The sequence below is a fragment of the Sturnira hondurensis genome, unplaced genomic scaffold, assembly GCF_014824575.4.
Source record: "Sturnira hondurensis isolate 20B ecotype Veracruz unplaced genomic scaffold, ASM1482457v3 Scaffold0022017, whole genome shotgun sequence".
Lineage (NCBI taxonomy): Eukaryota > Metazoa > Chordata > Mammalia > Chiroptera > Phyllostomidae > Sturnira > Sturnira hondurensis.
Window position 1 is genome coordinate 8,876,832 of NW_028094648.1, and position 14,672 is coordinate 8,891,503.

At 35.6% G+C, this 14,672-nt stretch overlaps 1 protein-coding gene and 1 non-coding gene across 5 annotated transcripts in view; one reads left to right on the forward strand and one right to left on the reverse strand.

The window, feature by feature from the left end:
* Positions 1–14,672, forward strand: part of NFXL1 (nuclear transcription factor, X-box binding like 1) — a 48,075-nt gene that overhangs the window by 10,222 nt on the left and 23,181 nt on the right. For all 4 annotated transcript variants that reach the window (XM_037034081.1, XM_037034083.1, XM_037034084.1 and 1 more), the window contains 9 exons: positions 158–319; positions 407–507; positions 1,489–1,603; positions 2,477–2,601; positions 3,330–3,452; positions 7,529–7,619; positions 12,830–12,950; positions 13,359–13,518; positions 14,232–14,323. In XM_037034081.1, the coding sequence (XP_036889976.1) occupies positions 158–319; positions 407–507; positions 1,489–1,603; positions 2,477–2,601; positions 3,330–3,452; positions 7,529–7,619; positions 12,830–12,950; positions 13,359–13,518; positions 14,232–14,323 (1,090 nt within the window). The remainder of the gene's footprint in view (positions 1–157; positions 320–406; positions 508–1,488; positions 1,604–2,476; positions 2,602–3,329; positions 3,453–7,528; positions 7,620–12,829; positions 12,951–13,358; positions 13,519–14,231; positions 14,324–14,672) is intronic.
* LOC118978670 (small nucleolar RNA SNORA40) lies at positions 8,307–8,432 on the reverse strand. The gene has a single exon (XR_005064770.1). It is a non-coding gene; the product is annotated as a small nucleolar RNA SNORA40 (small nucleolar RNA).

Consider the following 14,672-nt stretch of genomic DNA (forward strand, 5'->3'; position numbering starts at 1 on the left):
GTGAGTTATCTATTACATTTGTAACTGTTGGGTGGTTATTTGTGGGTGGTTATTTCTTTTTAAACTGTGAGCAAGGAAAGTTTGGAAATCACTGATGGGTATAGGAGTTGAAAATTATCTTGGACTTCTGATATTTTCCCCTTTTGTTGGATTCTAGGGCCCTGCCCTCCTTGTCCAAAGATGGTCACAACTACTTGTCACTGTAAGAAGGCAAAGCCCATCCCTCGTAGGTGCAGTGCCAAGGAGTGGTCCTGTCAGCTGCCATGTGGGCGGAAGTTGCTTTGTGGACAACATAAATGTGAAAATCCTTGTCATGCAGGTGAACGGTCATACTTGTTAGCCAAAGTCAAAGCTGTCAGTATTGCTTTTCTAATGTGCCTGTGCTAATTCATCATTGTGATTTTAGGAAGTTGTCCACCCTGCCCGAGAGTTAGCAGACAGAAGTGTGTCTGTGGCAGACGAGTAGCTGAAAGAAGCTGTGCTAGTCCACTGTGGCACTGTGATCAAGTAAGTGTATGTGCGTTTTGAGGGGATGGGCATTAAAGAATATGGAAAACAATCAGAAATGCTAATTAGGATTTAGCTAATTACATTTAGTGGGATAAAAGGAGAGGAGGAATAGTAACTCAGTAACTTATATTCATTTTAGGAAACTTTTCCAATTTAGTATTTCATTTACTGGAGGGGAAATTTTTTTCAACGTAGCAGCCGTTGGCTGAATTTTGGACTCAGTACACGTGTACTTTTTTGCTAGCTCTCCCTCCCTTTCCCCATCTTTAATAAGTATTCCTCCCAACTTGTTAAATTAATCCAACCGAGGAAGGGGGATTGATGTTGTAGATTGTCCTAGAATTGGTGTGGTTTTAGTACCACCTGGAAATCTTTGATGGACGGCCATATGAAGCTATATGTACTTTTTTCCTGTATTATATTTTAAAAATGTACTCTTTGGCGCATAGGAATGTATGTGTGTATAAACATGTATATGTATATGTGTGTATATATCTTTATAGTGAAAGAACAAATAATGAAGAATATAAGTTGCTTATTCATANTTTCCCCATCTTTAATAAGTATTCCTCCCAACTTGTTCAATTAATCCAACCGAGGAAGGGGGATTGATGTTGTAGATTGTCCTAGAATTGGTGTGGTTTTAGTACCACCTAAAAATAGTTAGTTTTTCAGGTGGTTTTAGTACCACCTGAAAATCTTTGATGGACGGCCATATGAAGCTATATGTACTTTTTTCCTGTATTATATTTTAAAAATGTACTCTTTGGCGCATAGGAATGTATGTGTGTATAAACATGTATATGTATATGTGTGTATATATCTTTATAGTGAAAGAACAAATAATGAAGAATATAAGTTGCTTATTCATAATTGAAAAATGGATTATATAGAAATAAAAAATGGATTATGTCATGTACAAAGTCTTTTTTGATCATTTTTAAGTCCGTCACTAGTGCTTACTGTACACTACTTTAGGTGTGTGGGAAAACGCTGCCATGTGGTAATCATGCCTGTGAGCAAGTTTGTCATGTTGGTGCTTGTGGAGAATGTCCTCGATCTGGGAAAAGACTCTGTCCATGTCAGAAGTCAAGTAAGACTGTTTTCAAACCTTTAATGGGAAATGATTATTTTTTATGCTAACTACTTTTGTGCTAATCTAATTGGATTAGATTTCTCTGCAAATTTTTGTTAGACTTCTGTACATTCGGATGAGTAGATAATACAGCATGTGGATTAAGAACTCAGACTTCAGAGGCAGGTGTATCTGGGTTCAAATCCCACCTGGTGTTCTCAAGTTAAATGGGGACAGTAGGAGTACCTTCTTTGTAAGATGATGGTGATAAAATGCTCATAAGTCATTTAGCGTAGTGCCCAGCATGTAAAGGAAACCTAATAATTCCAAGCTGTTGTCATTACTGTGTATTGGGTTACAAGTGAAGTTAGTTTTGGTTGCTCTGAGCTAGAGACTGGAAAGGTTGCAGTTTGAGTCTGCTTCCCTTGACTCTCACCAGCACCAGCACACATTTACAAGATTGTTGCCAGTACTTGTCCTAATATGTTTATGCTGAAGGTGAGTTTCCTTATGTTTTAAATCTACTACTTTTTTATCCTGTGAGGTTATTAAGAGCAAATTGTTTTTATAATACTGTATTGTGGGATTCTTCATAGAGGTTTTTACATGATATTACTTACTTCTTCAGATAACTATATCTGAACTAGTTATAAAAATGTGCTTCTTTATGATGGTAACTTGTGTCAGATTCTTTTTAACTTTACATTGAATTTACAAATATTAGAGATTATTTTTATTGAAGCTAGTTTTTTCCAGTACTTAAATAGATGCGAAAAAATTCAGAGTTTGAAAGGGTTGTCATTCTTTAGGGAGCCAAAAGAACATGGTACATTTTTAGTGCTTTATAATAATGGATCTTACTATTAACGTTGATTTCTTGTCTGCTTTTAGAGTTTTCTTTGCCTTGCACAGAAGATGTACCAACTTGTGGAGACAGTTGTGACAAGTTACTCGAATGTGGAATCCATAGATGTTCACAACGTTGTCACCGAGGTCCTTGTGAAACATGTAGACAAGTTAGTCATCTCCCATAATAATTACTTCTAAGAGCTCTCTTTTACAGTATGTCAAGTGGGAGTGTCCTGTCATTGTTTTCTAGTAGTTAGTTTTATCAACATCTATGTCATGATCTGAATGAGTTTAGTGACCTAATGTGTATGAAGAAGAAGCAGAAGAGTATGCCAGCAGTCATATCCAAAAATCACCTTTGTTTCTTTTTGCTTGGTAAACACTTGAACATTCTCATTTTTATAGTCCAGAGTGGGGTTATTTGTTCCAAGCAGACATTCAAAGCAGTGATGAATTAGTCTTAGTGATGATGGACAGAAACTAATGCCTAGACTTGAGACTCTTAAGTTATATACATGTCACTTTGATTCTAATCATACTACCAAGTCAACAAGTTGCTTATAAGATAATCCAATTTTCTTGCTTTACTGAGACAAGATGTGCAGACTTCGTGGTGTAACTACATGTAACTGACTTTAAGGTATAGTATTGTTTTACTATTTAGTATTAAATTCCTACTGAATTTAATAATGGAAATTCATATGAAGTCTCTTGGAAAAAAGTAAGATACAAAAAAATACCTTAGAAAATTCAGCTTTAGTTTTGGTGGAGACTTTCATATAAATTTGTGCTTAAAACTTTTCTCCTTTACTTTTTAGGAATTATAAAAATTACAAGCTGAAAAAAAAATGCACTAACAAAGTTAGTTTTAATAGCATTTGTTTTCTTCTTCCAGGAAGTAGAAAAGCATTGTCGCTGTGGAAAGCATACGAAACGAATGCCATGCCATAAAACTTACCTCTGCGAAACTAAGTGTGTTAAGATGCGTGACTGTCAGAAGCATCAGTGTAGAAGAAAGGTATGTCCGACAAGCTTAGGATACTGCTTTAAAAATTCTTTTGAAGTTTTCCTTTGTGGGGATGTGATAAGCACCATCTTGACATGTTCCTTGAATGTGTAGGCATATCTATGCTTCCTATATGAAATATTAATTAATATTCTTTTTTAAAGATTATATTTATTTAGAGGGAAAGGAGGGAAAAAGAGAGGGAGAGAAACATTGATGTGTTGCCTCTCACACAACCCCAGCTGAGGACCTGGCCTGCAACCCAGGCATGTGCTCTGACCAGGCTTGAACTGGCGGCCGGTTTGCAGGCCGGTACTCAGTTCACTGAATCACACCAACCAGGGCAAGTTAATATTCTTGACTAATCCTAATTGTTTGTATTAGTGGGAAGTCTTACCAGGCTTCTTAAATGACAAAATTTTTGTTTGTTTGTTTGTGCATAATTCATGGGCATAATTCATGTGCATAATTCTCTGTTTGGTTCTGAAAGTATTTTTGTTCCCTGACTTCAAAACATCATAGCACTATTAAGAGTGATAGTCCATTTGCTGGAAGAGGCCTAACTTTTATTGTTCAAATCTTATTTATAGACACTTGGTTCAGTAGATGGTCAACTGGAGTATTTTACTTCATTTGTACAGATTTGCAGTTTTGGGGGGGTCCTCTTTAGCTTTATGAATTATCCCCTAATCTCTAAAAGATTCTTTTTGTTCTTAAATCTGTTGAAATATAGTGGTTTCAGCTTTCTTTTGCTTAGTGTTAACATGGTATATCTTTTTCATTCTTTTACTTTTAACTTATTCATACTTTATATTTAAAGTGATTTTCTTGCCCTGGCTGGTGTAGCTCAGTGGATTGAGCACGGGCCTGCGAACCACACGATCGCAGTTTGATTCCCAGTCAGGGCACATGCCTGGGTTGCAGGCCAGTTCCCATCAGGGGATGCACAAGAGGCAACCATACACTGATACTTCTCTCCCTCTCTCCTTCCCTTCCCCTCTAAAGATAAATAAGTAAAATCTTTAAAAAAATAAAGTGGTTTTCTTATGTACAGCATTTAGATATTTTATCCTAGCAGAACAATGTTTGTCATTGAATTCAGGTGTAGATGATTTACATTTCATGTGATCTTTAATATGGTTGGATTTAAGTCTATCATTCTGCTATTTATTTATTTATTGCCAATGCTTTATTTCTTTTCCCTGTTGTCAATTTCTATTTTGAGTGTTTTTCAGTTATTCCGTTTTAACTCCTTTATTTGATTTCTCATATATCTTATACCCATGCATTTTATAAACCCTAAATGCAATGCATTTTGCTCTAAATAGTCAGGTATATTTTAAAGAGACTGGAAAAAATTAGAAAACATAATTTTGTATGTTTATTATCATTACTTTTGGTGTTTTTTTGTTTTTTTATATTAACTTAGGTTTATATCTGGTTTCATTTTCTTTCTATCTGAAGGACTTCCTTTAATGTTTCTTGTAGTGTTCATTAATTCTTTTCACTTTTGGAAAATATCTTTAGTTTATGAAAAATATTTTTACTTGGAATTCTAGTTTGACAGTATTTTCCCCATCTTTAAAAGGTGTTGCTGTACTATTTTAGCCTGTAATATTTTCCAAAAAGAAGGTGCTGTATCTTTGTTCCTCTGTTTGTAATCTATCTTTTTTCCTTTTGCTATTTAAAAAAAATGTGTTTATTACTAGTTTTTAGCAATTTGGGTGCTTCCTGTTGTTGCTTTCTTCATGTTTCTTTTTTAAAAAAAAATATATTTATGCTATTACAGTCATCCCATTTTTTTCTCCCCTTTATTCCTCTCTACCCTGCACCCCCCTCACATCCCCACCTCCCTTAGTTCATGTCCATGGGTCGTACATATAAGTTCTTTGGCTTCTCCATTTCCCATACTATTCTTAACTTCCCCTTGTCTGTTTTGTACCTACCATTTTTGTTGAGCTTCTTAGATCTGTGGATTTATAGTTTTCATCAAATTTGTGAAATTTTTAGTTTTTTACTTAAAATGTTTTCTCCTCACCCATTGCCTTCTGAGGCTGCAGTATGTATGTTACACTACTTGAGGTCTTACAACTCACTGCTGCTCCATTTATTTAGATTTTTAAAATTTCTTCATTTTAGTTTATAGTAGTTTTTTCTTCAAGTTCATTAATTTGCATCTGCTTTGTCTAATACATTTTTTATCACATCCTATGTTTATTCATCTCAGATAGTATTATTTTTTTCATTTCTGAGGTTAAGTTTGGGTCTTTTTTGTATTTTCTCTGTCTGTCCTTAGTGTGCCTCATACCCCCATCTTCATGAATATAGGGACTATGCTTATAATGACTGTTTTAACGTTCTTGTCTAATAACTCTTATCATTTGTCATTTCTGGGTCTGTTTCTGTTGATTGATTTTTCTTCTTCTTTTGGGTTATATCTTCCTGTTTATTCGCCTGCTGGGTAATTTTTGGTTGGTTTTCAGACATTGTGAACTTTACATTTTTGGGTGCTGGTTTTTTAAAAAATTTCTTTATCTATTTTTAAGCTTTGTTCTGGGTCAAAGTGAAGTTCTTTAGAAACCGTTTGGTCCTGGGTTTGACCAGACTGCCATTTCATCTAGGCCTAAGTTGGCACTGCTTCTGAGGCAGTAATTATTCGAGGTGCTCTGTGCGACTCCCATGTGTTAGGAGGTTCCTCTAGTCTGACCACAGGGAACACAAGCTGTTCCCCGACTTGAATAGTCTTTGGAAGTTGTTCTGTCTTCTTCTGGTGGTTCTTTCTCATATTTTGGGTAGTTGCCAGTCACACATGTACAGACAGGTATTTGGCCCAGAACTCAAGGCGTCCCTTTGGGAGTTCTTTAGGGCTTTCTCTGTATTGCCACCACTTACCTATAAATTCTAGCCACACTGACCTCTGATCTGCGGATTTGTCTACTCAGTGTGGTGGGACCACCACACTCTGTGATCTTTCCCCTTGTGCTGCAGCCTGGAAACCTCCAGGTCTAAGCTGGTGCTATCACAAAGTGTTTCTCTTTTCTTAGGGATTGCTGTCCTGTGCTGCCTCATTGTCAAATATCTGAGAACTGTTGCTTCATACATATATTTTGTCTGATGTTATAGCTGTTTAAGGCAGGAGAGTAAACTGGCTGTTACTTATTCCACCATGGTCAGAAACAGAAGTGTCTAAAGGCTTATTTAAGTCGTGGACCACACAACCTTCTTTTTCCATGCTGCCACTAGCAAAACAATAGGCACATAGTCTCAGTAAATATTTGTCTAATGGAGTGAACTGTTTTGATTTTTAGTTGCTTTTCAATAAAATGTATTTTGTTTTGAGCTATTTTTGTATACTGAAACTTGTTCTTAAAGTAGGTTTCAACCTTAAGTTTCTTTAAAACAATCATAGTCTCTATTTTCTTTCCAAAATTTGGATAATGTGAAAAGTCAAGCAAGGAATTAGAATGACAAAATAGATTATTAGTAGTTGCCTTTCACTCATGAATGAAAATTGGGACAGGTCATAGACAGCTGTATTTCTTACAAACAGATTGGAGGTCAGGGATGTTACAAAATAAAGTTAGAAGCAAATAGCTTATCTCTGCTTTCTTTCTTTAGTTAGTTGCTGAGTCCATGGTTTAAAAATAACTGCTAAACTAATTTGTATGTATAACTGGTTTTATTTTCATTAAATTTAAGAAATAACCAGACTAATTGTTTGCCTGAATATAGGGTTTGACCAGTTCTATTCCTTGGGTTAATGTTGTTAATCTCTGCATAGGTAAGTAGAAACGAAATTATCTTACGGGAATGTTTTAACTCCTAGAATAATTAACTGAAAGGTAAGAAAATTTAGCTAGATTTTATTAAATTAGCACATTGTCTATTTAAACTTAAAAGTTCTTAATATAGCATATCTACTTAAAAGGAGAATGTTGATACTCTTGAATACTTTTATTCTTATATTGAAAAGAAGTATAGTACCTTTTGCTTTCTATAAGTTCTATGGAAAATTAGTAATGACATTTATATTTATAGTACGCATGGTTTTGAGATTGCCTGTTCTTTATATATTGCTTTCTCTTCAGTGTTGTCCTGGAAACTGTACACCTTGTGATCAAAACTGCGGACGGACTTTAGGATGTAGAAATCATAAGTGTCCATCTGTCTGCCACAGAGGTAATATTTAACAATAGCTGTAACTTTATGTTTGTATTTACGTAGTGTTTTTATAGTTGATGGAGAGCTTTCACATTCAATGTCTTAGTTTTTCCTCTTAATAACCTGAGAAGGTAGGGCAGTTTCCAAAATCATGATTTCGTGGACAAGCATTTTGAAATTCCGTGACACACACATTTAGGGAAATACTTAGGAAAGCAATATAGCTACGATTTGAACCCAGTTCTTTGGAATACAAAAGCTTTGTTATTTCCGTAACACCTTTTTGTTTCCTTACTTCCTCCCAACCTTCCCACAAAGCTTTTTAATTAACTAATATCCCACACAATTTGTTAATTAGCTAATGTGTTCTTAGGTTTTTCAGTTTTATTTTGAATTTTAGCTATTTTCATGGAATTAAGTCTAGTAAGGGATTGGATATATCCTAAGTTCTCAAACTTTTTGGTCTCAAGACCTCTTTACACTGTCTTGGGACCCAAAGAGCTTTTGTTGATGTGGATTTTATCTGTTGATATTTATTGTATTTGAAATTGAACTTAAAATGTAATAATAATTATTATTTTATTTAAAAATAGAGATAATAACCCCATAACATATTAAAGCAGTAACATTTTGTGAAAAATATTATATCTAAAAAAATTTAGTGAGAATGGTATTTTTTACATTTTGCAAAAGTCTTTTTTTTATCATGTTCCTTCTTATATGTATCAAAACTCATACCAAACAATGAGTTCTGGGTTGCAAAAGAGGATTCATTTTTGCACCTCTATGTAGTCTTTGCCCACAAATTAAGCAAAAACAAACACAAGTGCTAGCAAAAGTCTTTAATGTCTAGCTTAGTAGGAGGTGGCTGGAATTACATGTCTGCTCTGTATTCAACCTGTTGCGGTGTCACTTGTCATACAGCTTCTGGAGAACTCTGTGTGTATGAGACCCTGCAGGCCCCTGGGGGTCTCAGGGATGCCCAAGTTATTAGACACTGAAATCCAAATTAACTTTACCCGTTTTGAGTATGTTGGTATGAAGTGGAATCTACCACATGTTGGTATCGGGTAGCGGGAAGAGCATGGACTTAGGGTAAGAGGTCTTTGTCTCTTAGCACCTTTATGACCTGGGACAAACTGCTTTACTGTTTTCGTTGTGTTCCTTTGGGGTTACACATCCTGGATACCTTAGTTAATGTCTTAGTCCTCTCAGAGATCTTGGAAAGTATGACACTACTGCTGTTTAATATAATAAGGAAATAAAGAGACTGTTGTCCCCGGGTCATAGAACTAGTTGCAGGGTCAGGATGTAAACTTAAACTTTAATGATGTTTTCACTTTACCATGTTGCCTCCCCTTAGGAAAAGTGACAGATTCCGTTAATTCCATAGATGTTTTCTGATTTGTCATTGTCTTAAAATTGTGAAGTTAGAGCTAGTTTGTCAGTTCTCATTATTAGTAAAAGGATCTTATTTCCTTTTATAGTCATATCATTAACTCGTTAAATTTAAATTTTATTAACATTCTACCATTAAGCACTAATTTACTGAATAAGGGTTGGTTGGTTTTTTCCCCATGTCTTTTGAGTACCAGGCGCTGGGATTGTATGAGTGAACCATATTGACAAAGTACCTGTTCCTGTGAAACTGATTTCTTTACTTTTCCTAAGTTAGAATACAAATAAATAGTCAAATTAGTATAGAATATCTGGTGGTTCCAAGTGTAGAAAGGAAATTATAGTAAAATTAAAGTGGCGACAGTGGGCATGGTATATACTATTTTGTATAGTGTGACCAGGGGCGGACTCTGAAAGGGTGACATTTGAGGAGATCCGAGAGAAGGGATCCGGCTGTGTGGCAGTAGGGGTGGGGTCGTGTTCCAGGCAAGAAGGCAGCAGCTGCAGTAGCCCTGACACAGGAGAATGTGAAGGAACCACGGGGAGCTCGGAAGCAGGTGCTCAAGGGGGCACATGGTAGGAGGCAGGGACAAAGAAGCGGTGGGCTAAGGATGACTGGAGAGAGGAGAAGAGTAGGTGGAGGGCCCTGTGGACCATTGTTAGAGCGCTGGCCTTCACGTGGAAAACCGGACTAGTCAGATGACCATGAAAGAAATTGGATCAGGAGCTTTGAATTTTCTGAGCAAGAAAACACTAGGCTTAGTTGGTTTTTACACATAATTTGTAACAAGTAAACACTTAAGATAGATGTAAGTTCAGTATTCTCATCAGCTATTCAAGAGTATATCATGCAGAAAGGAAAGAAGATAAAAGTACAGGCCCATCTGACTCAAAAAGATGTTTGTAAAATACTAAGGTTTTAGCTACTCAAATCCAGCTATCTAGTAACTGCAGTTTTAGCTATCTCAAACCTTAGTCTGTCATAACCAAGTTGAGTTTATTCCAGTGATGTACGGTTGGTTTAGCCTTAGTAGGTCTAATAATGTGATTCATCACATTAACAGTTTAAAGGAGAAATGAGGTCGTCTTAGTAAATAGCTGAAGAACAGTTGATAAAATTCAACATCCATATATGATGAAAACTTGACCAGAAGTGGCAGGGTACATCATTAACCTGATAGAAAATACCTATGGAAAAGGCTAGAGTAAGCATCATACTTAATGGAGAAGTGCTGAAAGCAGACGCCCTCTTGTATTACTTTGAAGCAAATCCCATGAATACTTCAGTATTCATCTCTAAAAGATGGATTCTTAACCTAAAAATAGTTAATATATTTCTTAATATCAGCAAATATCTGGTGTTCAGATTTATTGTTGTCTCATAAATACCTTCATTTTTTAATTCAGTTTGTATGCCTCAAAAACCTCAGAAGATTAACATGATGTAATTGGTTGAAGTCTCTAAAGTCTATTAATTTGTCATTTCTCTTGTTTAAGAAACCAAGTTGTTTTATTTAGTTTCATAGAGTCTGGATTTTGCAGATTGCATCTTGTATTATTTCACATTTTCCTCTGTGTTTTTTATAAACTGTTAGTACATTCTGGAGGTCTGATCAGACCCATGTTCAATGTTCTGTTTTTTCGGATGTTTATTATTTATTTATTTATTTATTTGAAGAAATTTATTGGCTCCTAACAAAATTTGCGTTCATGGGAAGTATGAGGAATACACTGTTGTACAGTCCTCGCCATTTTTTAAATCCACGGCTGCATAAGATATGTAGAATCATTATTTCATACCATTTCCATCATTCTAGACATTCATAATCAAAGTTATACTGTAGCTAATAGGAAGAGGATGCTGACTGCATGTTCACACTGTGACTCTGTGAAAGTTTGATGTAGCTCTTTTAAGTTCAGTATCACCTATCTGGAATTACTGGACTAATACATTGGTAGTTACATTCTGTATGCTGCTTTTTAATTTTAAAAGTATTACGTCTGAAGCTATTGTGTCTGTCATGTTGTACAGGTATCTGTAACGAATACTGTTGATCAGTAGGAAAACTGTTTGGAGAAATTACCCCTTATTCTTAATATTTAAACAAAAGAAAAAGTGATACCATAGTTCAGAGGGGCAAAAATGTTTTTGATAAGGCCCTCTTTGGATTGCTGAAGATCAGTGAAATTTATTACTATTAAATATGGAAATTGATGTACTGAATTAGAATGGACTTAAATGTCACTTAAAAATGTTGCTGTTCACTTTTTCTTTGTAAAGCTCAGAATTTGGTCATGTGGGTCAGGATAATTTGACTTGCATTGCCATCAAGATAATACTTCATTTCATTGAATATCATGCTAAGCAAAGTAAGTGAGAAAAAGCCAAGAACCATATGATTTCACTAATGTGGAACACAAAACTGAAAGCAACAAATTAACAAAAACTCATAGATGCAGACAACAGTATGGTGGTACCAGAGGGAAGGGGGTGGGGTGCTAGCAAAGGCAATCAGATATATGTAACAGAAGATTTGATTTTGGGTGGCGGGCACACAGTACAATATACAGATGATGTATCATAGAATTGTACACTTGAAATCTATATAATATTATTAACCAATGTCACCTCAATAAATTTAGTGAAAATGCTCAATAAAAGACAATACTTCACTGGATTATTTTTTACTTATTAAAACATTCAAGTATAAATTTGGTGATTTGTAAAACACATGTATGTTTTTTTCTGTGTTGCTTTTTATTCTCATTTCCTTTTTCTCTGTTCATTAATTGAATCCAAATTCTGCCATTTAAGGAACTCTTTTGAACTTTTAGAGGCTTTAATAAACCCAGATATTTTTCATCATTAGTCTGTTTCTTATATTAACTGCTAGTCAGTATTTGCTTGGTCCTGACAGCTAGGCAGCAATCTCCTAATATACTCACTGCTTAGTGGAAGATTCTGATTCCTTTATTTCACTTCATTTACCATACTGGGAAAACTAGACTGGGAAGAAGGCCCTCAAAATGATGTCTGAGCCTTGGCCGGAACTTGATAGCATGTGTGGAAAAGTTTCTTTCATTTTGTTTTTGTGTATTTCTACCAACTCATAACAAAAGAAGGTTAAAAAGCCGAAGCCCAAATATCTTTTCCTTTTGAAATGTTTAGAAGAGAAATATCCAGAATTATAACCTAAAATAGGGTTTAGAATTTAGTTTTGCAAAACCTGAGTAATGGAAAATTGACTGTACTGATGAGGGAATTTACTTTTATTGGGGAATTGATTCAAAACTATTAGACTTGAATAGAAGTATGTATGAAAATAAGCCAAAGAGATTATTGTTAACATTAGACTTTCCAAAGACTTACATCTGTTTATCTTGTGAATGAGTGATGTGTTAACTTTTAGCAAATTTTAATGAATATTCTAAAACTTTTATTGAAGCACAAGTGTAGCTACAGAAAAAGTAATACAAATCATAATTGTTCTACTTGATGAAATTTTTACCAACTACATATCCAGGTAACCAGAACTCAAGTTCTTAAACAAATTATTACCAGCATTTCCAAAACCCTTCATGTCCATCATCCTGACTTTAAACATTATAGATTAGTTTTTCTGTTTACTTCATGTGAATGGAATCATATACAACGTACTCTTTCTTCTGGTCTCTTTGCTCAGTATTAAGTGTGTGAGGTTCATTCTTATAGTGTAGTTTCTTCATTTTTATATAGAATATCCCATTGTGCAAACACAAAAAACTCACTGATTCTACTTGTGGGCATTTAGGTAATTAAGCAGATTTTAAGTTTCATGCTTTGTTTCCAGGTAGTTGCTATCCTTGCCCAGAAACTGTAGATGTAAAGTGCAATTGCGGTAATACAAAGGTGACGGTACCCTGTGGCCGAGAACGTACCACAAGACCACCCAAGTGCAAAGAACAGTGCAGGTTAGTCTGAAGCTTTCCACAAACTTAAACATTTGTTTCTTGCCAATTTAAATTCATATTGTGTATGCGTGTGTTTATTTACTTTTATTTTAATTGTTCCAGTATAGTTTTCTGCCTTTTATTCCCATCTCAGCCCACCCCCCAGCCCTCCTTACCACCCTCCTGTTTCCATGCCCCCCATTCTTGCCCATGTGTCCTTTATACTTGTTCCTGCAAATCCTTCTCCTTTTGACTGCATATTGATTTTTAATACTAGTATTTTCAATTTGCTTTAATGTATTAAAATAATATTCACAATATGGACTCATTTTGTATGGAATCAGAAGATACATAAATAGATAACTGCATTTTAAGTATATTTTTTCAATGATCAAAAGTAATTTAAAAAAATTGTGCTTTATGACTTAGTCGACCACCAACTTGCCATCATACAAGTCAAGAAAAACATCGCTGTCACTTTGGCCCTTGTCCTCCATGTCATCAGCCTTGCCGAAAAGTGTTGGTGAGATGTGGTCACTTGTGTCCTGCTCCATGTCACGATCAAGCATTAATAAAGCAAGCCGGCAGGGTAAGAGAACTGTGTTACTCAGAGACAATGAATTGCTGTGGGTCATGTTTTTTTAATTTGACTTAGTTATTCAGCAGGTCATGAATAAGTATTTATTTGCTAGTAAGCACTGTGATAGGAGCTGAATACAAGATAACGAAGACTTGGTCTTTCATTTTAAGAGCTTACAATGCAGAATACAAGAGAGATTAATAAACAAATATTTGCAAATACAGTGTGATAGTCATGTCGTCTTCCTTCACGTATGTGGTTTAGGGTTATGGCTATCTCCTGATTTTCTCAAAGATTCATTCACATTTTTGATGAATATTTATTGAGCTCTTACTGTGTGCTAAATATTCTTCTAGGTAGTGGGGAGACAATAGTGAACCAAAAAATGGAGACTGCGTTCTGCTGGTGGAAGTTGGAGTTCACAGTTATGTCTCTCATTGTCCTTTTGGCTAAAAGGAGAAGTAAAGGAGGCTGTGCTGCCTGCACACTGCCATTTAAAAAGTCAAGTCCACCTCAGTTTTTAATGTCAAGTGTGTGTAGAAGGGAACAAGCGGGTAGAATATAGGTGGAATAGAATATTTTAGCAAGTACAGTTTGTTGATTTCTTTAAAAAATTTCAACCTGTTGGAGTGGAGGATACGTGAAACTTTTCTTAAATTCTTATTAATGACCAGTGTGATTTAGTCCCTCTGACCTAAAATCCGTGTGTGTGTTACTTGTAGCACCAGCCCTCAGGCCCTTGGGAGCAGCCTGCCGAGCCAGCATTCATTCAGACTGCTCTACCGTGTCCTCCATGCCAAGTTCCTATTCCCATGTAAGTATTAGAATTTGAACTTTCTGTTTAAAGATTTTGTTTATTTATTTATTTTTAGAGAGAGGGCAAGAGAGGGAGAGAAACATCATTGTGTGGTTGCTTCTCATGTGGCCCCCACTGGGAATGTGGCCCGCAACGCAGGCATGTGCCCTGACTGGGAATCAAACTGGCAGCTCTCTGGTTCACAGGCCCACGCTCAATCCACTGAGCTACACCGGCCAGAGCAGATTAACTTTTAAAAATGTCTCTGACATAGTTCAAAGGGTATCTTAAATCACCTTTGCTGATTTCTTTATTCGTCATTTTAGGCTTAGCCTAAAACCAATTTCTCCTGTCTTCAGCTTCATTT